Source organism: Tyto alba, unplaced genomic scaffold (assembly GCF_018691265.1).
Source record: "Tyto alba isolate M040663 unplaced genomic scaffold, T.alba_DEE_v4.0 Super-Scaffold_15, whole genome shotgun sequence".
NCBI classification, from domain to species: domain Eukaryota; kingdom Metazoa; phylum Chordata; class Aves; order Strigiformes; family Tytonidae; genus Tyto; species Tyto alba.
In genome coordinates this window covers 4,757,115-4,782,046 of record NW_024881277.1, presented here as the reverse complement: position 1 = coordinate 4,782,046, position 24,932 = coordinate 4,757,115, and the positions used below count along the sequence as shown (strand labels likewise).

The 24,932-nt window shown below is 50.7% G+C and overlaps 1 protein-coding gene across 1 annotated transcript; it reads left to right on the top strand.

The window, feature by feature from the left end:
* Positions 1 to 12,263: 12,263 nt before the first annotated feature.
* LOC122153021 (olfactory receptor 14C36-like) lies at positions 12,264 to 13,199 on the top strand. The gene has a single exon (XM_042789149.1). It carries the CDS (start codon positions 12,264 to 12,266, stop codon positions 13,197 to 13,199), a length of 936 nt encoding a protein of 311 aa, XP_042645083.1.
* The last annotated feature ends 11,733 nt before the right edge of the window (positions 13,200 to 24,932 follow it).

Here is a 24,932-nt window from a genome sequence, read left to right as displayed (position 1 = left end):
GGAGTAGATACAGGAAAGCAAAAATGGAGAAAATCCCCAATGCTGGAGCTGCTAGAGGGAGAAAGGGACAGGCAGTTAGGTATTGAGTAAGTTTTCCTCTTCAAGGGTGAGGCTGCTGAAAAGGTGCCCCATGGCCTTTAGGGCAGAGGCTGTGTTGAGTGGGAGAGGAGAGCAGGGGTTTGCTCAATGGAAGGCATCTGAACTGAAGGACTTGGCAGGGAGGAACTCAAATCCCCCCCACCCATGGTGTTCTGGGAGCAACCCTTTCTGCCTCCCTGACCATGTCTCTGATACCTGGGGTTGTCTGTGCTGGGACCTGCTTTTGTGTTTCCTTATCTCCTCCCTTTCAGTGCTGCCAGCCCCCGTCCCACCTGCTGTGTGCTCAGCTCTGCCCTGCAGACCCCTCCTGGCAGCAGGACACTTCCCAGGGACAGCTCTGTGTGTGCAGGGTCTCAGGAGCAGCTCAGAAATGTGCTAATGAGAACTGGGATCTGAGTGCCTTCTCCACAATAAAGAAATAATCTAAGCATTCCACCCAGTCAAACAAGAAAAGAAATCTCAAAGAGTTGCTGCATTTCAAGTGCAGTCTTGACATCCTTCTTCAGAAGGACCATCTGCAAAAGCCCTCAGAGTGATCTGGATCTGTGAGCATCCCTGATCCACACAGCAGCAGCCTCTGGAGAGGAGAAGGAGCCTGCCCTGGCGGGGGTCTCTCCTTCCCCCCACAACTTCTCCCCACAGCACCGTGGGGAGCTCCCCGGGCAGGCTGAGTGCTGACCCTGGCAGGCGGCAGAGTCCCTGCCCCAGCACACAGCCCCCTGGGGTGCAGGGACCCTGCTGGGAAGGACCGCCCTGGGCACCCCTGCCTGCACACCCGGCTGCACACCCCTGCAGCCGGCCCCGCCAGAAGGCAGCCCTCATGCCCTGGCCCTCGCAGGGGGCACCAGGGAAGTCCTGCTCGGGAGCAGATCCTCCTCCTCCTCCTCCTCCTCCTCCTCTTCCTCCTCTAGGCAGGAGGCAGATTCCTGGCGGCTCTGCCGCCTTCCCCAGATCCCTCCCGGAGCTGCAGCTGCATTGCCCTGCACCCCCAGACTTACTGTGGCCAGGGCCCTGACGCTTTCTCCTCCTCGGAGCTCTCAGCAGCCTCCCAGCCCAGGCTGCCTTGAAGCTGTGTGTGCCTCGCTGCTCTGCCCTGGGTGCCTGCAGGCAGTGCCCCCAGCCCTGCTGCGCTTTGCAGAGGAGCTGCTCCTGGGCAGAGCTGTCTCTCTGCAGCGCTGCCCACTTGCCAGGAGCTCCCTCCGGCCCAGGAGCCCGGCCCAGCTCAGCACCACAGCAACAGCCCAAGGCACTTTAATGACCCCTCAGGAGGGTTTGGTGCCAACTCCATGGAAATCAGGCACAGAGAAGCTGAAGAAACCTCTGAAGAAGTCAAAGTTATATTCAGACTCCAAAGTTTCCTGGAGTGTTAATGGCTCCCACTGAGGACGCTATTGACAAAGCCACCTCAGGGTCCAGTTAGAGCAGAAATCTGGAGGCAGTGATGACAAGTCAAAAACTAAAAGGGAAAGGTGGCTCTGATGCTGAGTAAACCTGAATGTGTTGCATTAAGCCAAAGTTCCAAGTCCTAAGCCCATTAACCAAATGGCCAAGCCATGACCCCCAGCCCCTGGGAAGGGAGATCCTGTCCCTCCCACATTCCTCAGGGCTCTTCCTGGGGTAGGGGCTATGGAGATGTGCACCTCCCAGGCTCCTGAGGATGAACAAGGAGGCCATGAAGCCCCCGTGCTGCAAGGGACTGTGCCTCCTCACAGGCATCAGTGGCAGAGACAACAGCCATAGCCAAAATCGTGATGGGGTTGACTTTACTGGGGGCTTTCAGCTTTCCCACAGCGCTCTGTCATCTCCACCACAGGCTGTCCTATGGGGCTGCATGCCCTGCGCCTCTTTTCCTTCAGGCTGTCCTCATCCCCCCAGCTGTCTCACCTCGCTCCCCCTGAGCATCTTCCTTTCTTTCCTGACATTTCACCATCCTCCCTGGCTCTTCCTTGAAACACAAAGCCTTGGGCTGATCTCAACTCCTTCTGAGTGATGCGTTGCATCGCAACACTGCCCTTGCAGTGAAATTGTTTTCCCCTTGTGCCCAGTCTGGCCTTCCCCATCTGCACTTTATGGCATTATTTCTTTCTCACGCTGTTTTCCACTATGAAAAAAGCTCCACCATCTCTGAAACCTCTCTTGAAGCTATGTTGGGCTACTCCTAAACTGTCCCAAGTCTTCACACCACTGAGCCCATGGCATTCACACTCTTTATTTGTCATGTGTTTGAGTCCTCCAGACCCATCTTGGGAGATGTCTGGGTACTCTCCAAGGTGTTTGCAGATTAAAATATAGAGGTCAAAGTCCAAAAAAGGTGGAGTGAGACATTTTATCAGGGCCAGTAGTGACAGGAGAAAGGTCAATCATTTTAGATATAGATTTGATATAAAAATTAAATGTTTTACCATGAGAGTGTGGAGACACTGGAACAGCTTGCATGGGGAATTTCCAGGGACAGTGAATCCAGCATTTCTCTGGGCAACTTTTCCAGTGTATCACCACCATCACAGTAAAAAATTATTTATCTTATATCTAGTCTAAATCTACCTTCTCTCAGTTTAAAACCATTGCACATCATCTTATCCCTACAATCTCTTAACAAGAGTCTCTACATATCTTTCCTGTAGCTCTGCTGAAGTACTGGAGTGCCGCTAAAATTTCCCCCTTGGAGCCTTCTCTTCTTCAGGTTGAACAAAACCAACTCTCTCAGCCTGTCCTCACAAGGGAGGTGCTCCATCCCCCTGATCATCCTTGTGGCCTCCTCTGGACCCGCTCAAGCAGATCCATGTCCTTCTTATGCTGGAGACTGCAGAGCTGGGCATAGCACTGAAGGTGGGGTCACATAAGAGTGGAGTAGAGGGGGAAGAACACCTCGCTCAACCTGTTGGCCACATTTCTCTTGATGCAGCCCAGGATACAGTTGGCTTTTGGGGCTGCAAGCGCACATTGGTGGCTCACAGTCAGTTTTCCATCCATTAATACCCCCAAGTTCTTCTCCGCAAGGCTGTTCTCAATCCACTCCTCGTGCAGCCTCTATATGTGCTTGGGATTGCCCTGACCCACCTTCAGGACCTTGCACTTGGCCTTGCTGAACTTCATGACATTTGCATGGGCTCACTTCTCAGCCACTGGGCTCACTTCTCCAGCCTGTCCAGGTCCCTCTGGATGGCAGCCCTTCCCTCCAGCGTGTCACTGCACCACACAGCTCGGTGTCGTCGGTGAACTTGCTGAGGGTGCACTTTATCCCACTGTTCAAGTCGACAACAAAGATCTTTAAGAGCACCAGTCCCAACACCACATCCTAAGGAAAACCACTCGTCACTGATCTCTGCTTGGACATCAAGGCATTGACCGCAGCTCTCTCAGTGCAAATTATCCAGCCAATTCCTTATCCACTGAGTGCTCCATCCATCAAATCCACGTCTCTCCAACTTAGAGACAAGGATGTCAAGTGCTTTGCACAAGTCCAGGTAGATGGTGTCAGTTGCTCTTCCAACTGCTCTTTTGTGGGGCCAGCAACTGGCAAGATCAGTGTGTGTGCTTGTCACATCGGTGTGTATGTCAGCGGGTGTAACCATGAGCGAACATCAAACCAGATGATCCAGTGAGTATAAGGGGCACTTCTTGGCATTATTTCTTTCTCATGTTGTTTTCCACTATGAAGAAAATCTCCACCATCTCTGAAACCACCCTACAAAGGCACTTGGGCTTCTCCTAGACTGACCCAATTCTCCACACCACTTAGCCCAGGACGTTCATAACCTGTGTATTGAGCATGTCCTTGTGGTTTCCAGACCCCATCTTAGGGGGATGTCTGGTCACTCTTCAATCTGTTTGGAGATGGAAAAAACCTTGGTCACAGGTCAAGAAAGATGGAGTGAGACATTTTACAAGGGCCTGTAGTGGCAGGACAAGCGGCAATGGTGGTAAACTGAAAGAGGGTAGATTTAGGTTTGATAAAATGAGGAAATGCTTTATGATGAGGGTGTTGAGATACTGTAACAGGTTGCCTAGAGAAGTTCTAGGGAGGGGGAATTCACCACTTCCCTGGTCAACCTGTTCCAGTGCCTCACCACGTGTGTATATCACGTTGGTGTGTATGTATGTCAGTGGGTGTAACCACTAGCAAACACCAAACCAGAGCAACAGTGAGTAGAAGAGGACTGGGAGCCTGGAATTTTTGACAGCTTAAATCTGTGCTGGACAACAGAGAGACCAGAATTTATGTAAGTAGCTCCTGGAGGAGTAAGGTGGCTCAAACCACCTCCTGGAGATACTGTGGGTGCTTGGGCATCTGGTACTGATTATGCCATAGGTCTTTACCTGAACGGGAACTTGTCCTTTTTGGAAGAGGGCATCAGGAATGCATGGAGCTCTGTCTGGGGATGGATGAGGAGTCAGCTGATGCATAATGACTGTGACAAAGCCTGTGCTGAGATCAGAGTCTGTGCTGTGCAACACACCCCATCAAGAAATGATGCTGTTAAACAGTAGATTTGCAGTGGTGGCAACCATGCTGTTTTTGCAAGGGGGGCTTCTGTCCAATTACTAATAGGATGTGCTACTACCAAGATGCATTTGGTGTTTCAAGCTGTCACTGGCAGAGGTCCCACGAAATCAGTCTGTAGTTGTGCCCGTGGCTCTTCACTCTGTTGGTGCTGGACTGGGGCTTTAACTCCAGCGTAATCTGCACTGGTCATGGCAGGAGAAAGACAGCTCCTACACCAGAGATCTACATCCTTCTTCCTGTTAGGCCAGCACTCACTGTCCTTCACTCTGCTCAGAGGGTTTGCCTTAGCTCATGGATGAGCTTAATTAGATTCTCCTTGAACATTCTTAGTTACTTTAACTACGGGTCATCCCAGAGAATGTTCTGGCAAGGGTACCAGGATCCATGGTGGCAGCCCACAGGAACCTGGGCCTTCCCGGAAGAACCTGTGGAACTTGAAGAAGACTGACACTTGAATTCCCAGACTCCAGTGAAGGCATTGCATTTATTGCCACTTATGTGAGTGAAAATGTGTTCCTCTGCTAGAAACTGAGATGCTGTTCCATCTTTCTCTAGCTCATTTTCAAAAATCTTTTGTTCTCTTTCTAAATCTTGTGGTTGGCCAATATCTAGCTGCAGTTATTTAATTTGTAACCAGAGTCTGTGTCTGTGGACCCTAAGATCTTATGTTGTTTTGATTAAGACAATTTTCTTAAACTGGGAAATTCCTCGTCCTTCAATTTCTGGATGGTTTTTTGCATGTTCTTTACCTTTTCAACTATTCTTCTCAGAAGAAACCTATTTCTGAATGCACCAGATTGGATCAAGATTCTCTATTGCTGGGGCAATGTGAGAAGCCCGAGGAGCCCCTGGGCCAGGAGTCTGTTCCTGGGAGAGGGGCTGGCCCAGAGGGGCTTGCTGGCAGGGGACAATAAGGATGCCTGGGAGACCGGAGCAAGGGACACAGGGAGACACTGGCCTCCATCTCCTCATGCCATGGCTGGCCCTCAGCCCTGGGGCTGATGGGGAGGCTGAGACACCTCTCTTTCCTTCCTTCACTCCCCACACGTGGATGGGCCTCAGGAAACATCCAGGAGCCTGGAGGATGCACAAACCTCCTGGGCTGATGTTCCACCACTGCAGGGGAAGAGGAAGGGTGTGTGAGACAGATGGGAGTGCAGGGAGAGAGTGGGGGGGTGTGGCAGTGTGTGTGTAACAAACAGTAAGATGAGAGGTCTGCGGCAAAGGGAGGTGTGGGAGTGTATTGTAGTGAAGTGAAAGTGGTGGAGTTTCGATTTGAAGGAGAAGGTGTGCAGTTCAGTGCTGAGACATGGAGCTATGTAGATGACTGAAGTAAGGCTGGGTTCGGGGATAACTTTGACAATTGAGGAGCAATAGCAGGCCTTTGGAAGAAGTTCCACAGGTTATGGGGAACTCACAGCCATTTGAAAAAGAAGAGAACATGACAGTTTTGTGTTTGAACAAATAATGAATTAGGACAGAGTGTTACCCGTAAATCTTGGGATGCGATGGGATCAGAGTGAAGTGGGGAAGCAGGGGTGGTGGTTCTGCACAGAAACAGGCACAGGCATAGGCAAGTGTAGGACAGCCTGTGGTGGGAATGTCCCCTCCGATGGGGCTGGGACCCCCCAACACAACTGAAAGCCTTGTCCTTCTGACTGTGGCTGCTGTCTCTTCCACTGATGTCTGTGAGAGCACACCAGTTCCTTACAGCCACAGCGCTCTGCTGCCACCTCCTCTACCCTCCTCACAGCCTGGGAGGAGTCCTCCCGCTGTCCTGCACTCAGCATCACACCCCCCTACATCTCACTGCCCCCAGGGAGAACCCTCAGCATCCCCTGAGGGGAAGGATCCCCATTCCCAGGCTATGGTGGTCAGGGCTTGAACAGCCTGCTTGAGGAAACACATCAAGGGCTTTCACAGTCACCTGAACATTTGATTTTCAGGCTGGCAGCAGTGCCTCTGCCTTCCTGCTTCACCACCCCCAGGGACAGGAACCTTGTCTCCTCATTCCCTCCATGGGCTCTTCAGTGATGGCCCTCGGTGGCCATCACTGACACCCTCAGGAACTTGGAAGGTTCCTGCTGACTCCAACTTCTCTAGAGGCCAGTCCAATCCCTTTCCAGGATCTGCTGTTCAGCAACTGGGCACCAGAGGGCTCATTAACATGCAAAAATCCTGCACAAGTCAAGTCTCTTAGCAGAACTGAATTCCTCAATTCTTCTGGGTTGAATTCTTCTGAGGTTTGAGGATTGTAATCACAGTAATAATTTTTCAGTACTAAATGTCAATAAGAAAAAAAATCTCTTATTTTTCCACTAATCTTTATTTTTCTGCTTACACACTAAGGGATATGACCCAACTGCAATTGATACTGATTCTAGAGCATCTCCTGATTAAGTCTGAATATGGAGGGAAGTCTAGACCCTGTATGTCATACACCCTCTGGACAGTGTTTGTCCCTATGTCCAATCCCACATTTCTCTCATGGGACTTACAGCACCTTTGTTTCAATCTGAGTTTTCTCCATGCAGGTCTGCAGCTGCACATTTCAGCCCGTTCACACCAACTCCCACCTGCTGTACTTGGGAATCGAGGTGCACACAGACACAGAAGGATGATTCTTAACTGCCAAAAACCAAAACCAAATGAAGGCACGGTTCAATAAAAAACAAAATACAGTCCTTTGCTCTATATTAATTCTACCTTAAGTCCTCCGAAGTCCACTTTCCACACTGCAGGTGGCTTTAGAGCAATGGAAAATATATTTTCTGTCAAGCAGAGATACCAAGAAACCCCAGGGCATGCCCTGGCCCAGACTCTGTCCATATTCACTCACAGTCACTCACAAACTCAAGTCATGAGCTCCATCAGTTCACAGAGGGAAGCAAAGAGACAGAAGATAAAATATGCTGTCTTCTGGATTTCCAAATCTGCACCCATCCCAGTATACCTGGGCTACAGGTGGGTCTGCAAGTAGGCTCTGCAGCATCTAGACCCACTCATTTCTCATTCACTTCCAACAGGGGACACCTTGGGTGTAATTTTCCAGGCCTCCTCTTCTACTCAAGTGAGAGAAATGACTTGTCTCAACTGAGTTGCTTTGGTTCACCATGTCTGTAACCAACTCCTGCTCAGGAAAGTCTCCCATCAGCTCGGGGTCACATTTTCCAGTCAAATGTGAGGGCTTCAGCTACCCCAGTGTAACTTGGAGGCCATAGCCACCACTTCATGGGCAACTGAATCAACCCATGAATGAGGATGTTTGGCAAAATCTGAAACATATGCAGAAAAGTCATCATTGTAATCAGTGTGTAAAGAAGATTTCATTTTTAGAATTTTTAAACCATTCTGTACATTCTCATACATTTTTTCATGGGCCATGGACAAGGATGAGCAAGCTGATGACACTTTCTCTCCCCCAGTGTAAAGACGGATTGATACATCTGGTTCCATTTGATGGGTAACATTTGAGTTTGGTCAAGTAGCCCCTGATTTGATTCCCCTCCACTATTGGTTGTTTTCCTCTAGAGTCCTGCCTTGAGGCACAATGCCATAGGAGAACCTCTTGGTGAAATATGAGGCAAAGAGGACATGAAGTATCTCAGCTCTATTTCCACCTACTCATACTATATTCAACTGTGACCACATATTACCCTTATTTCTTTTTGGACTGTTCCTAAAATTGTAAAATCTTTTTTTGTTGCCCTTGAATTCTCTTTCAAGTTTCAGATGATTTTTGATACAGAAGATTGCGGTGCTTAGAGGATGCTGTCCTTGAAGATCACGTACACTTGGCTTTGCTGCCCATCAGTGCCACTGACGGTGGGATCCCCAATAAAACTCCCCAGATTCGGCCAAATCTGCTCCACTGAGTATCGGCATCTGCAGTCTTCTATTCCCCTTCCTCACTGTCCTCAGGAGCTCAGACTCTGCTGTCACTGTCCCAACAGCCAGTCTTCACAGCCCTGACCAGCTCTTCCTTGCTTGCCAGTGTCAGCTCCAGGTTTGCGTTGCCCTTGTTGGCCCATCTGGCAGCTGTGAAAACAAGCTGTCCCCAAACCGCCTGGACTGTTTGCATGCTGCTGTGTTCCTCTTCCAGAAACTGCCGGGGCCATTAAAGTCCCCAGTGAGGCCCAGGCTTCTCCAGCCAGAGACTTCCTTGGGGTGCTTCGAAAAGATTACGGCAGTTTCTCCATTTATGTCAAAACCCACAGGCGCCCTCTTCTCCTGGCTGAGGGCATCAGTGCACATTTGGGACATAGCACCTCAGGGGTAGCACCAGGCCAAGCTCTGACTTGTCTTAGAGAAACCTGATACCAAGTGTCCCAGTCCCCATGTTGTTGGAGAATGGCTCAGAGACAAGGGTCATGAGCCCACTGAGCAATTGTATGATCAGAGCCTGCTCTAGCTGGGCCCCACTAGAGTTTGCCTGCAGCTGCTCGCAGCTGCTGATACCTGAGGAATGTCAAGGACGCTTCAGCCTTGTGTACCGTGGTGTGTCGAAAACAGGCTAAGGGGAATTAGGAATAGTGGTCTGAGAAACCTAGTGTTATGATAATGGTGGTCTGAGAAACATTGTGTTACGGTACTGTTGTGTATCGAAAACAAGTCAAGAGGAATTAGAAATAGTAGCATGAGAAACTTAGTGTTATGAGCAGCTTGTGCTGTAAGCTAACTGCAAGTAGGTGGACCGTGAGAATACGACCCTTAGAGCTTAAGCCAATCAGCTAGTGACTAGTAGGCATAATTAGTAGAAAGATTATAAAAGGCTGTAATGAAAATCAATAAACTGAAGCACACTACTTTATCACTCATACTGAGTCGGCTACGTTCTTCCTCCTTGGCCTGGGTCCTCGGCTCGCCCAGCCCGGCACCATGTGTTCAGAGGCTTTGCTTCAGAGCAGATACAGGCCAGAGTTCGTGGTGATGGAAACATAAAGCTGAAATTGGATGCCAAGAGAGTGAGCAAACCGTGATGTCCCCAATGCCAGAGAAGTGCATCCCTGGAAAGAAATAATTTTACTTCAGTGATATCCCTTTTGCCTGTGAGGGCCTTTGTTGGAAGTGAAGTTATCCCTTATGACAAAATTTACTCAAACACACTGTGAAAATGATTGGTCTGTTCCTTGATTGAATCATCAAGAGAGTGGGTGAAGACCTCGTGTGGGGGCATTTGTGTTCATGCAATGCCTGCAGCTGTTGGGTAGAGGAGAGATAGATCTTGCTTCTCTGGTGGCATCTGATGGCTGATGCCTCCAATCACTCTGTCTGTGATGGTGTCAGGGGTGTCTGAATTACACCAAACCTGAATGGGAATTGCTTTCCTGTAGTTCCTGTGCTGTCCCTGCCAGCCCTGACATCTCATGAAGCTCTGTGGGCCTGGATTTCGACATGAGATTGAGTAGATTCCCTGCATTTGGTAAGGCAATGTGGGGATGAACATGAAACCACTGCCAACGTCGTCAGTGGCCATCTAGTAAATACAGCAGAAGGAGAATAGGGAGACTGAGCCGTCCCTATAACACATGACTCCAGCTGCTCAGAGGAATAACTTTGCAAAATCCCTTGAACTTAATGAGAAGGGACAGTTGCAGTTGCCCTTATTTTGGGCATCAGCTGTCATTTCAGTTGGCCAAAGACAATTCCCAGCAGCCTCCAAGAGGATGCCCACAGGTGCTGCCCTGCTGTCTCTGTGAACTGCTCCATCTGAGTTTGCAGGTACCTGCCCATGACTTCAGCCACCCCTGACACCTCAGCTGCCACCGGACATTTGTATCTCAACAGCTCACTCCTGGCCTCCCTCTTCATTAATTACCATGGGAGCTGAGCCAAGGAGCTCACCTGCAGGAGCACGTTTAATGATAATGTGAAGACAGGTAAGAGGAATCCCACCTCTTGAAATCATTGTGGCAGTAATGGCAGTGAGCTGAGTCTACTTTGAGTCTCAGGACAACAAACACAGGAAGAGATGCCTCGACTGGACTCAGCTGAATCCCTTCCCTCAGCAGGGGTAAAGGAGAACCCTATCTGTCCCTGTCTGGATGTCCTGCCTCAAGATGAGTCAATAAAGGTGATTATTCGAGCCAACTCTTTCCCTGATAGGGGAAATGCTACTACTGAAACTAAGAGTCTCTCCAGAGATGATGAAAGGAAAACCACTGACTGCATGAGGCTGTGTCACAGCAGGTTCCCCTGGAGCCCCAGGGACAGCTGGAGGGAGCCCAGAGGGGCCACAGCAAGTGGCACCTTGGGCTGTTGCTGTGGTGCTGAGCTGGGCTGGGCTCCTGGGCCGGAGGGAGCTTTTGGCAAGTGGGCAGCGCTGCAGAGAGACAGCTCTGCCCAGGAGCAGCTCCTCTGCAAAGCGCAGCAGGGCTGAGGGCACTGCCTGCAGGCACCCAGGGCAGAGCAGCGAGGCACACACAGCTTCAAGGCAGCCTGGGCTGGGAGGCTGCTGAGAGCTCCGAGGAGGAGAAAGCATCAGAGCCCTGGCCACAGTAAGTCTGGGGGTGCAGGGCAATGCAGCTGCAGCTCGGGGAGGGGTCTGGGGAAGGCGGAAGAGCTGCCTGGAAGGAATCTGCCTCCCACCTAGAGGAGGAGGAGGAGGAGGATCTGCTCCCAAGCAGGGCTCCCCTGGTGCCCCCTGCGAGGGCCAGGGCATGAGGGCTGCCTTCTGGCGGGGCCGGCTGCAGGGGTGTGCAGCCGGGTGTGCAGGCAGGGGTGCCCAGGGCTGTCCTTCCCAGCAGGGTCCCTGCACCCCAGGGGGCTGTGTGCTGGGGCAGGGACTCTGCCTCCTGCCAGGGTCAGCACTCAGCCTGCCCGGGGAGCTCCCCACGGTGCTGTGGGGAGAAGCTGTGGGGGGAAGGAGAGACCCCCGCCAGGGCAGGCTCCTTCTGCTCTCCAGAGGCTGCTGCTGCGTGGATCGGGGATGCTCAAAGCTCCAGATCACCTCTAGGACATTGGCATTTCAAGAGGAAGTTCAAAGCAGGGGCCACATTAGTAATGTGAACCTTTGTAGGCTTTATGATCTCATGTTTCTTCTAAGAAAACGTAGAAAGGGGCAGTGAAATTTTAATATGTCACTGAGACTCCTGAACTGTTAAACTGAGGGATCAACACATTTGCCAGAGACTTTATGAAGTGCCTTCACCTACTCCTCTACTTACAGACACACCAGCATCACCTTTGAGGGATCTGGTTTTGCCTGCTGTTCTCCTTTGAATCTGGAAGTAGGGAATGCCCCTGGGCAGTGCCCTATTGCCAGGAGGGGTCTGCAGGGCAGAGCTGAGCACACAGAGGGTGGGGTGGGGGCTGGGAGCACTGTCAGGGCGGGGACATGGGGACAGAGAAACCACTCCCAGCAGAAAACAGCTTCAGGGAGCAGAGAGCCAGGACTTGCTCCAGCATTCTCTTGACTCTGTACTAGGGCACAGGGAGCCTTTTTTTGTGAAAGATGAGAATACCTGTCCCTTCAAAGAATATCTCCTCAGCAACATCACAAATCTAAGCTCATAAAAAGGAATTGAATATATTTCCCCCAAAGAAAGAGAAATAATTTTGAGGAGACTTTTAGGGAAACAGCGTAAGATTGAATAAAAGAAGTCTGTCCTAACTGGTCAATGTCTTCTAGTTCAACCTCCCTGCCTGCAGTGAACAAATGTCCAACAGCAGCTCCATCACTGAGTTCCTCCTCCTGGCATTTGCAGACAGACGGGAGCTGCAGCTCCTGCACTTCTGGCTCTTCCTGGGCATCTACCTGGCTGCCCTCCTGGGCAACGGCCTCATCATCACCACCATCGCCTGCGACCACCACCTCCACACCCCCATGTACTTCTTCCTCCTCAACCTCTCCCTGCTCGACCTGGGCTACATCTCCACCACTCTCCCCAAATCCATGGCCAATTCCCTCTGGGACACCAGGGACATCTCCTATGCAGGATGTGCTGCACAGGTCTTTTTCTTTGTTTTCTTCATTGCAGCAGAATATTCCCTTCTCACCATCATGGCCTATGACCGCTACGTTGCCATCTGCCAACCCCTGCACTACGGGACCCTCCTGGGCAGCAGAGCTTGTGTCCACATGGCAGCAGCTGCCTGGGGCACTGGGCTGCTCTATTCTCTCCTGCACACTGCCAACACATTTTCCCTACCCCTCTGCCAAGGCAATGTTGTGCACCAGTTCTTCTGTGAAATCCCCCAGATCCTCAAGCTCTCCTGCTCAGATTCCTACCTCAGGGAAGTTGGGCTCCTTCTCGTTAGTATCTGTGTAGCATTTGGGTGTTTTGTTTTGATCATGCTGTCCTATGTACTGATCTTGAGAGTTGTGCTGAGGATCCCCTCTGAGCAGGGACGGCACAAAGCCTTTTCCACGTGTCTCCCTCACTTGATTGTGGTCTCCCTTTTTATCAGCACTGGAATGTTTGCCTACCTGAAGCCCCCCTCCATTTCCTCCCCACCCCTGGACATGGTGTTGTCCTTTCTGCACTCGGTGGTGCCTCCAGCTGTGAACCCCCTCATCTACAGCATAAGGAACCAGGAAATCAAGAATGCACTCAAGAAGGTAATTCAGTCAGTTGTCTGTCAGCAGGAATAACTTCCCATGTCTCTTCAAAATAATTTCCAATTTGTCTTAGAATACTTATTTGTATTCAGCATTTTGTCTGTGAAAATCTTGTTTCTTTCAAAATGTCTTCATGTACTCCTCTTCCTCAGAGACATGAACCAGCCTCTCTGACAGAGAGGCCTTTGTGCGTTTATCTAGTGGGACAGTACAGCTGGCCTCCCATGTCACATATCTGTAATAAAACGATTTTCTCAGTCCTTCCTTCCTTCCTTCCTTCCTTCCTTCCTTCCTTCCTTCCTTCCTTCCTTCCTTCCTTCCTTCCTTCCTTCCTTCCTTCCTTCCTTCCTTCCTTCCTTCCTTCCTTCCTTCCTTCCTTCCTTCCTTCCTTCCTTCCTTCCTTCCTTCCTTCCTTCCTTCCTTCCTTCCTTCCTTCCTTCCTTCCTTCCTTCCTTCCTTCCTTCCTTCCTTCCTTCCTTCCTTCCTTCCTTCCTTCCTTCCTTCCTTCCTTCCTTCCTTCCTTCCTTCCTTCCTTCCTTCCTTCCTTCCTTCCTTCCTTCCTTCCTTCCTTCCTTCCTTCCTTCCTTCCTTCCTTCCTTCCTTCCTTCCTTCCTTCCTTCCTTCCTTCCTTCCTTCCTTCCTTCCTTCCTTCCTTCCTTCCTTCCTTCCTTCCTTCCTTCCTTCCTTCCTTCCTTCCTTCCTTCCTTCCTTCCTTCCTTCCTTCCTTCCTTCCTTCCTTCCTTCCTTCCTTCCTTCCTTCCTTCTTCCTTCCTTCCTTCCTTCCTTCCTTCCTTCCTTCCTTCCTTCCTTCCTTCCTTCCTTCCTTCCTTCCTTCCTTCCTTCCTTCCTTCCTTCCTTCCTTCCTTCCTTCCTTCCTTCCTTCCTTCCTTCCTTCCTTCCTTCCTTCCTTCCTTCCTTCCTTCCTTCCTTCCTTCCTTCCTTCCTTCCTTCCTTCCTTCCTTCCTTCCTTCCTTCCTTCCTTCCTTCCTTCCTTCCTTCCTTCCTTCCTTCCTTCCTTCCTTCCTTCCTTCCTTCCTTCCTTCCTTCCTTCCTTCCTTCCTTCCTTCCTTCCTTCCTTCCTTCCTTCCTTCCTTCCTTCCTTCCTTCCTTCCTTCCTTCCTTCCTTCCTTCCTTCCTTCCTTCCTTCCTTCCTTCCTTCCTTCCTTCCTTCCTTCCTTCCTTCCTTCCTTCCTTCCTTCCTTCCTTCCTTCCTTCCTTCCTTCCTTCCTTCCTTCCTTCCTTCCTTCCTTCCTTCCTTCCTTCCTTCCTTCCTTCCTTCCTTCCTTCCTTCCTTCCTTCCTTCCTTCCTTCCTTCCTTCCTTCCTTCCTTCCTTCCTTCCTTCCTTCCTTCCTTCCTTCCTTCCTTCCTTCCTTCCTTCCTTCCTTCCTTCCTTCCTTCCTTCCTTCCTTCCTTCCTTCCTTCCTTCCTTCCTTCCTTCCTTCCTTCCTTCCTTCCTTCCTTCCTTCCTTCCTTCCTTCCTTCCTTCCTTCCTTCCTTCCTTCCTTCCTTCCTTCCTTCCTTCCTTCCTTCCTTCCTTCCTTCCTTCCTTCCTTCCTTCCTTCCTTCCTTCCTTCCTTCCTTCCTTCCTTCCTTCCTTCCTTCCTTCCTTCCTTCCTTCCTTCCTTCCTTCCTTCCTTCCTTCCTTCCTTCCTTCCTTCCTTCCTTCCTTCCTTCCTTCCTTCCTTCCTTCCTTCCTTCCTTCCTTCCTTCCTTCCTTCCTTCCTTCCTTCCTTCCTTCCTTCCTTCCTTCCTTCCTTCCTTCCTTCCTTCCTTCCTTCCTTCCTTCCTTCCTTCCTTCCTTCCTTCCTTCCTTCCTTCCTTCCTTCCTTCCTTCCTTCCTTCCTTCCTTCCTTCCTTCCTTCCTTCCTTCCTTCCTTCCTTCCTTCCTTCCTTCCTTCCTTCCTTCCTTCCTTCCTTCCTTCCTTCCTTCCTTCCTTCCTTCCTTCCTTCCTTCCTTCCTTCCTTCCTTCCTTCCTTCCTTCCTTCCTTCCTTCCTTCCTTCCTTCCTTCCTTCCTTCCTTCCTTCCTTCCTTCCTTCCTTCCTTCCTTCCTTCCTTCCTTCCTTCCTTCCTTCCTTCCTTCCTTCCTTCCTTCCTTCCTTCCTTCCTTCCTTCCTTCCTTCCTTCCTTCCTTCCTTCCTTCCTTCCTTCCTTCCTTCCTTCCTTCCTTCCTTCCTTCCTTCCTTCCTTCCTTCCTTCCTTCCTTCCTTCCTTCCTTCCTTCCTTCCTTCCTTCCTTCCTTCCTTCCTTCCTTCCTTCCTTCCTTCCTTCCTTCCTTCCTTCCTTCCTTCCTTCCTTCCTTCCTTCCTTCCTTCCTTCCTTCCTTCCTTCCTTCCTTCCTTCCTTCCTTCCTTCCTTCCTTCCTTCCTTCCTTCCTTCCTTCCTTCCTTCCTTCCTTCCTTCCTTCCTTCCTTCCTTCCTTCCTTCCTTCCTTCCTTCCTTCCTTCCTTCCTTCCTTCCTTCCTTCCTTCCTTCCTTCCTTCCTTCCTTCCTTCCTTCCTTCCTTCCTTCCTTCCTTCCTTCCTTCCTTCCTTCCTTCCTTCCTTCCTTCCTTCCTTCCTTCCTTCCTTCCTTCCTTCCTTCCTTCCTTCCTTCCTTCCTTCCTTCCTTCCTTCCTTCCTTCCTTCCTTCCTTCCTTCCTTCCTTCCTTCCTTCCTTCCTTCCTTCCTTCCTTCATTGTGCTCCCTGGAGACCACAATCCAGTGGAAAAGTAGAAAGAATTAATTAGACCTAAAGAGACAAATTAGCAAAAGAAGTCAGGAGGCTAACTTGAAATGGCCTCGAGCACTCCCACTGGCATTGTTGCATATTAGAATACAGCCGAGGAGTGAGTTGTCAGCCAGCCCCTATGAATTACTTTATGGAAAACCATAAGAGACGCTGAAACCCAATCCAAATATGCATGTAACAAGAAAATAAGTGTATAATTACTGGCTTTCCTTTGGAAAAACTTTAGTTAGACTCTGGAGGGTGGGGGTGTGGAATCCCGTACAAGACTTCCAACCTCGAGACTATATCTAATCTATATTACCTACATCCCAGCAAAACCCTGGACAACCTCCAGCCCACATTCCGTACTATTTCTAGCATGCTCAGGTCTCACACTATCCTGTCCATCCTCATTAACCATCATCCTCCTTCCCATCCTTTGATTTGAACACAGATATCAACCCCTTAGTCCATGGACCACCCCTGTGAAGCGTCCACAGAATGTCCACTGAGTTCTTTTAGTCCATGACCTGGGTTCTCTCTGTTCTGGTGGTCACTCGGGACAGTGTTGCTCTGCTTGCTCACCCTGACCCATGAGCTCGCAGAGGCCCATCACTTGTCCCAAGGCAGAGCTCCAGCCATTCCCGCCACTGGCTCTGTCGTAAAGGGTGACTGCCCCTCCTTGCCTTACAGGCCTGTCCGTCCCTGCCCGCGCTCCTGCTGTGTGCTATCTCACACCCACGCTGCTCTCCACATGAGCCTGTAGCCCACTGGAACCACACACAGACGTCTAATTCCTCCTTCTGCACGCCCCGCATATCAGTGCACTGGCACTTCAGAGAGGTGCCCGGTGGCACTGATTTCCAAGAAAGGATGTCACAGGACCATCAAATTACAGTAAAGTTGAGGTTTGGAGGGACAGGACTGGACCCAGTATTGACCCCTGTAGTGCCCCACTGGTGACCGGCCTCCATCGAGACCTGATGCCACTGACCACCATTCTCTGGGCTCAGCCGTTCAGCCAGGTTTCAACCACCTCACTGTCTGCTTCTCCAGCCTCTGCTTCACCAGCTCTTCGATGAGGATTCTTTGGGAGACAGTGTCAAAAGCCTCCATGAAGTCCAGGTGGACAATTTCTACTCCTCTACCAAGCCAGTCAGTCACTGGAGAAGTTTATCAGGTTATCAGATAGGAAGGACATTTCCTTTTGTTGGCTGTGCCCTGGGCCTCTGTGTATATGTTGGGGTCTGGCACTTGGAGGGCCGTGATGTGCCATTGTCCACCCTATACAGATTTGGCCAGGTCAAACCCAGGGAACATATGAGGGAAATGCTACAAATGCTTTCTTTTCTTGATAGCAAGGAAACACTAGTGTGCTCTATGTAACCTCTTCAACCAGCATTGCTCCCAGCTCTGTTTAGATGCAATGGAGACATTAAGTGTCTTAATAGAAATGTGTCTTGGAAACAATTTCTCCATTCAAAATATAAAGAGGAAATGTGTTTTAGAAATGGATGTATAAGTCTATATTTTTGAAGAGGGAATGAAAGAGTCATGGGCTTGTTGGTGTATTCAGGTGTTTCTGAAGTTCCCCCCATTACATTGCCAGTGAGAGCAATCAGTTCATCGTCCCCCCCATAGCCCTGGCAGGACATAACCTCATAAGGCACATTTTGCAGACTCCCCCAGTATCCAACCCTTTCCATACCCCAGCTATGTCCCATGTGGGGATTCACAGACCGCCCTTCTCTTCAGTCTGCCAGGGTCTGCACCAGGAGAGAGGCTGGGCAGGGCTGGCTGGTCCCCCCATACAGGCACTGAGACCAGCAGGAGGATGGAGATGGTTTAGCAGCAACGCTCACCCATAAACCTGGGTGAGCAGCCAGTGCTGGAAGTGGCCAGTGAGAGAGGCTGGGGGTGATGAATTCTGTATGCCGGATGAGCCCCCAGTTGTGAGAAACAAGCCCACGTATATTTCAAAATATGTTTTACTGGGGACAGAGTCAGTGGAGCAAAGAATACAGCATTCCCCACCATGTTTGTGATGTCACAGAGGACCCTCTGGTGTTTCCAACCACAATTGTGACATCATAGAGGACCCTTGGGGTTCCCCACCAGGGCTGTGACATCATAAAGGACCATTGGTGTTCTGCATCAGGATTGAGATGTCATAGCAAGCTCTTGGGGTTCCCTACCAGTGTTGTGACATCATAGTTGACCCCTGTGTAGTGGGAGTGGGCTTATGGCATCACAGGGGAGCTCATGGGGTTGAGGTGGGGATCCACAATGGAATTGCAGTATCAGAGTCTCACTTAGTTCTGATGGGGATTCCCCAACCCTGGGTTGTGATGTCACTGGTGGGTTATGACATCCGTGAGGGGGTGGTTCCCCTGCCCTATGATGTCACTCATGACCCCACCTCCCAGGCATGGTGGCACGAGGAGAATGACAGACTCCGACAACTCTGTAAGAGTCAGAAATCAAAATCGTTTATTGCCGATACAAGTGTGCTTATATGTCTGCCTAACAACTGATCAGACATCAACAGAAGGCTGGATTGGTTACATGCATTCCTCACACACTGTTCACACGCCCAAGACTAACGTTTGATTGGTCACTACCCTCTGTCCATAATACACCAGACAATTCATTGGCTACAAGTTAGTTACTGGTATCCTAAAGCTTATTGGTTAATTAAATCTTACAAGCACAAACGCAATGTTCTATACACTTTTAGCTCAAGGTAGAAAATTTTCCACTGTTTAAGAAATGACCAGATGTTTCCCATCAACCGTAGCCTGGCATGTTTTCTTCAGACAAAGCTCAGCATCCTTATCTTGTTTTTCTACATTCCTGTTCGCTACTCCCAAGGCTTCTGGCTGACAAAGGTCAAGATGTTCTCATCATTCACCAGCTGTAGAGCTCTCTCAGTTCTCCTCCCTCTTTTCACGTCCCTTTTGTGATGTAGCCAAAGTCTTGCTCCTGTCCAATGTGGCCGTTGTCCTCCAAAAATGATCCCACAGTGGCAGAGGAGAGGAAGCTCTTTGACATGGATGAGCATTCTGGGAGGCCCTGAGACCCCTGAATCCTCATTTTGGGAGGTGCCACAGGGTCCCCTGACACTGCCCCCCCCAAATAATTTGAGGGGGGTTTTGTGTTGTTTGAACCACAAGCCCCCATTTGCGGGGCGCTACAGTGTTTCCTGCCAACCACCCCCAATTATTTTTGGGCTGATCCCTGATCCCCTCCAAACCCCCATTTTGGAAGGCTTGGGTGGACAGTTAAGGCTCCCCTTAAATCAGTTTTGCTTCCCCCCCCGACTCTGTCTTCCATTTTGGCGGGTTGTTGGCATCTCTGACCCCCCCTCAACCCTCCATTTTGCTTTGCCTGCCCCTTCCCCCCCCAATTATATTGAGGGTGGTTTGGGTTTTCTCCCCCCATATCCTCCATTTTTGGGGGTGGTGACAGTCTGAATCCCCCAAAATCCCGATTTTGGGGGGCTAAATCATGCCCTGCCCCCCCTGAAATTATTTGGGGGAAGTTCCAGTGTTCCAGCGCCGGCCTATATTGAGGGCCATTCACTGAACCAACTCCGGTTTGCCAACATCCTTCCTGTACTGGATATCTAAAATCCAGATGCAGTAACCCTCTCGTGATCTCCTGGCCGTCCTGCTGGCCACAAAGGCCTGGGTGCAGCTGGCCTCCCTTGCTGCCAGGGCACACGGCTGCCTCCTCTCCAACCCACCCAGACCTTTCCCACGGGGCTTCTCCCAGCCAGGCAGCTCCCAGCCTGTGCCATTGCCAGGGGGATGTCCTGCAGGGTCACACACGGGCACTTGGCCTTGCTGGGTTGCCTGAGGTTCCTGCCAATGTGTGCTCTCCTGCTCGTGGAGCCCTTTCCCTCAGCACAGAGACCTGGAGACCTTTTCAGAAAAGACTCAGGCAAAAAGGGCTTTGAGTGCCCCAGTGTCTTGTTTTGGGCTGAAATAGAGTTAATATTCCTTTTCAGGGACTAGATGAGTGTTGTGTTTTGGATTTAGCTTTGGGGTTGGTATAGGAAGAATGCTGATAGCACACTGATGTTTTCAGCTGCTTCTGAGACTTCAAGGACTCTCCGACTCTCCATGTCCTGCCCGTGCGCAAGGGCACAGGGAGCAGGGAGGGAGCACGGCCACAGCACCTGACCCTAACTGGCCAGTGAAATATTCCATATCATGGAACGTCATGCTCACTATATAAAGGAGGTGTGGTTGGGAAGGAGCTCTCTCGCTTCCAGGATTGCAATTGTGGGATCTTGGTATCTCGGGATCGCTGGCCGGGAACGGGCTGGATATTGGTTAGCGGGTGGTGAGCAATTACGCTGTACATTGCCTGTTTATATATTTATTTTTGTTTTCCCCCTATCATCATCATTGTTCTCGTTTTATTGCCATTATTAAACTGTTATGTCAGCCTGTGAGTCTCCCTTCACCCCTCTAATTCCCTCCCCCATTCCCAGGTGGGGAGGGGGAAGGGAGGGTGATCAGCTGCCGTGGTTGGTTGCCGACAAGGCTCAAACCATGACAGGTGAGAAGGGTTTCTAACATCTTGTTGTATAGCAGCAAGATGTTGCAACAAGGGAGCCCAGCAGCTTGTTGGAGGTCATGAGCAGGTCTTTCTTCCTCTGGACAGGGACTGATGGCTGTGAAGGGCTGCAGCTGGTCTGGACCAGACAGTCTAGTGTGTAAGGATATTTAAGGATAAAACTGGGGAGAGCTGGGACACTTGTGCTATGGGCCCTGGGTCTGGTGCTGAGAAGGTAGAGAACACAGAAGCATGTGTGATGCACAGAAAATGTGGGGGGTGGCAAATGTGGAGAGTAAAAATGATGTCCAGTGGTTGACCTGAAGCTCTTTGGAAGTCACAGTGTGAGTTGGTGACCTTCCATGCTGGAGCTCAGGTGAGTCACTGCTAGTGTTTCTGTCCTGACCTGTGCCCTTGCAGGAGGGAGGAGCTGATGCAGAGGGATGTTCCTGTGAGGCCCCAGAGGGGTCCCCCTGTGCTGTGTGTCCCCCAGATGATGCCCAGAGAGGACCATGTCTGTGTTTCATGAAATGTTGCAGCAGAGGGGCAAAGAGGGCCAATAAACTCTGCTAAGGAGAGTGTGTGCATGAACAACACTAGTGCCCATGTGCCACGGGATGATCCTCAGCACGGCTTTGTCAGCTGTCCTGGGAACATCAGAGATCTCGCTGGGACAGACCTCCGGAGGGAGGATGAGGCATCCAGGCCTCAGCTGCAAGAAGTGCCTCTCCCTGGGACTGGGGGGACAGTGGCCTCCCTGTGGGCAGTGTGCCCTGGTCTGGGAACTGAGGTTGAGGTGAAGGATGTGTGTGAGGAGGGGAGCAGTCTGTGCACCAGTGAGAATGAGCATGAGGAGAGAGCCAGAGTCTTTGCAGAGACCCCTGAGTGGAGAGATCCCGATCCCTGTGGAGCAGGGAAGGAGACCCAGCTGGAGAACACCCCAAAGACACACTGAGTGGAGAGTCCTGCCCAGGGGAAGGCTGGGGGCTTGTGGTGCAAGAGGAAGGCTCCTTCTAACCTGTAGATGTGCAGATACAGCGCACGGGCAGTGCCCTGACAAGAGGGGAAGGAGCAAGGAGGGCCAGGGCAGGATGGACAAAGCAGCCGGGCTCTGCAAGACCCTAAGGGAGAAAAACATTGCTGAAGTCCGGGGTTGACCCAGGGACCTTTGGATCTTCAGTCTAACGCTCTCCCAGCTGAGCTATTTCAGCCCTGCCCCAGCAGCCCTTGTCCCTGTGCCACCCGTGCCAGGCCACAGCCTGACACACATGAGGAGAGCTCCTTGGGGACATTCCCAGGAAAAGCTGTGCCCAGTGCAAGCAGAGTGGGCCTGGCCTCTCCGTGCCCCTGTGGCCAGGTGGGATCCAGATGCGGGGTGGGTGCCAGCTTACAGCGGGAGTGACAAGATATGTGTTGGGCCTTAAATACAAAGGTGATGGTTGCAAAGTCAAGTGAGCAGGCAGGAGCATACAGCTGCAAAGGCTGAGGGTGAAAGAAGTGTGGGGTTGGTGGCAGACCCCTCTCACAGGGAAGAGAAGGCCCAGTGGAGGCAGAGCTCGTGCTGGTGCCATAGGTTTTTGCTTCATTCTTGCCTGAGCCAGAGCATTTTGTTCAATGTTGGGAGACCATATGTAGGGGGAAAGGAGGCTCAGAAACCTCCAAGGGTCTGGGTTGCAGAGCCTCTCAAGATAACCTCTTCCAGTGTGTAAGTGACCTCATGGTTATGACCTCATGGTCCTCATCTCCTGCCTGAACGTTCGTTCCACTTTTGTCCCTTGCCTCTCCTTTTCCCACCATGCACCACAATGAAGAGCCTGGCTCTATTTTCTTAACTGCCTGACACGTACTGAAATGCTCCTACGAGGTTTCCCAAAGCCTTCTCGTCTCCATACTGGACAGTGTTCCCTCAGCCTTTCCTCAGGTGGGAAGCTCTCCAGCCCCCTGCACGTCTACACATGCCCGACTGTACTGGTGCCTCTTCACTGATCTTGCTCCAGTTGATTAATGTCCTTCCTGTACTGGGGGCAGGAGGCCCCAAACTCAGTGCAGTACTGGGCATGTGGTCTAGCAAGCACTGAATGGAAGGGGAGAATCCCTCCCCCTCATCTCCTGGCCATGCTCCTCTTCAGACAGTCAGGATGCTGTTGGACTTCTGGGTTCCCAGCCGTCACCGCTGACTCATGTGCAGCTTGTTGTCCACCATGACCCCCAGGGCCTTTTCTGCTGAGCTGCACCCCACCCAGGGCTGTTGCCCAGGGTTAGGCCAGCACAGGGAAAGACTTGGTTGAAGATGAGGGGTGTTGAGGGAAAGGATTAGGGAGGTAGGTAGGGCTTAGATTTCAGGCATCTGGTGAGGGTTTCAGCTTCAGTGATCAGGGCAGGGCTAAGGATGAGAGCTCACCTTTCAGGGTTAGGTGTTAGGGTATAGGCAAAGGTTTAGGGGGAGCTGCGAAGTGCCAGGCCTGAGGGGCAAGGATGTGGCACTCTGCGTGTATTTGTCCTCAGAGTGACCGGGGGAAAGCCTCAGCTGTTGATGACCAAAGGCATCACCATTCAGATGGGCTGGGAATTAGCACTGAGCCCCTTGGCAGGGCACATCCAAGGGGCTGCACGACACAGGATGTCTCTGTCTCCTTTCTTTGTCACCCTGAAGTCACTTGCCTCTGTTCTTCTGCTCTAATCAGCCCCCAGAGAGGCTCACGTCAATCTCCTGAGGGAGCTTCCTCACCCAAATCCCTTAGCACGCCCCACTAAACCCCAAAGACTCTTTATTCCTCCCACAGCTCAGTAACATTCCCCTGGGAGCTTGTTAGAATGCAGCAACTCTAATTAGTTTATTCTTGTATCTTAATTTCTGTCCGGTTGCAGGGGGGCTTTTAGAACAGACTGTCTTCGAGGATGGATTTTGCTAAATATAATGATGTTAACATCCACATGTTGTTACACAAGTTCATTTCTTTCTCAGTTACACCTCAGAAATGCTTTGAACATTGACAAATGATTTTTTCAGTGTACTGTAAAATGTTGCCCACAACACCCCAAATTCATTTGCTAGAGGTGGGCATGGGCTAAGGAGGCACAGGAAGATGGGCAGGGAGATCACTAGAGGCATGAGCTGGTGACAAGGCTCTGGGCTAGAAATTTGGCCAAGAAGGTGGAAAAGTTGATTTAAAGTGCCAAACTCTCTTTTTAGCCAACATGCTAATTGTGTGTATATTTATAATTTCCTATCTATTTGTCTAGAGTATTCCTTTTATGGTCATCGCTTGAGGAAGGTAGACCTTAGTGGAGGCTTGGACTTGGCATACAGTTGAGGAGTTTATTGTTGATTTTTTTTTTTTTTAATTTGTATCTTGTTTTACTTCTCTTTCTTCACATTAATAAGATTCCTGTGACTATTTACAGTCAAGTCTCAGGGTAAATCAGGTGGGAATTGGTGCAAAGGAGCTGTAACATTCAACTGTGAACATCAGTGAGGAAGTCTGATGTAGAAGAATGCAAGTCCCAGGCAGCCCCTGAGGGAAATGGTGCTGCTGGGGAGGTGGGGAGGAAAGTTGCCCATACAGTGGGGGACCATGAGGAGACCGCTGTTGCTACATTTCCTGTCCTCCTTAGAAGACCCTCTGAATTGGAGAAAGCTTCTCTCACTTCTGTAAAATTAAAAAAAGGAATAAAAACCCCTTCAAAATAAAAAAAAAAAAAAAAAAAAAAAGGTTTTTTTATGAAGTTGTCATTAAAATCTTCCACTTTAATTAGACTCTTGAAGCCTCTCCAATTAGCTGTACAAGATTGGAAGTCCTCAAATAATTGTTGGAAGAGATGTGGCTCCTTTGGGTTTTCTGCACTTTGATGAACCCTGTGGTGTATTTGGTGCTTGAACCTCAGATACTGAGAGGAGCTGAACCAACCTCTGAAGGGGTTACAGTCAGAAGCAAAAGCCAAAGTGTCTTGGAGTGTTAATTGGCCCCTCTGAGGCCCATTACAGACCAGGTGTCCCCATGGATTAGTTAGAGAAGAAAATTGGAGGCTGTGAGTACAGGTAGGCAAAGGCACTGTGCAAGGGGATCTGATGCTGAGTAAAACTTGATATATTTTATCATGCCAAGTGGTCAGCCCCTAGAAGGGGGATCCCGTCCCTCACACTGGCTCAGGGCTCTTCCTGGGGCACTGTGGGGTGGGGTGGGCAATGCTGAGTGGAGGACAGTGGTACCACAGCTCCCAGACTCCCTGGGAGGCTGCAAGGAAGCCACGAGGCCCCAGTTCCATGCGATTGTCATGTCTCCTTCCAGGCCTTGGTAGCAGAGACAACTGCCATAGCCAAGGGGACAGAGACCCCCAGGCTGTGGACACCCAACCTATGGCATCTCCCTGCCTTTCCTGAGATCTCTCCTTCCTCCCTGCCTGTTCCTTGGAACACAAAGCACTGCACTGATATGGGCTCTGGGTGACCCCTGGCACCACAGCACTACCCTTCAAGGGACATTTTTTTCTCCC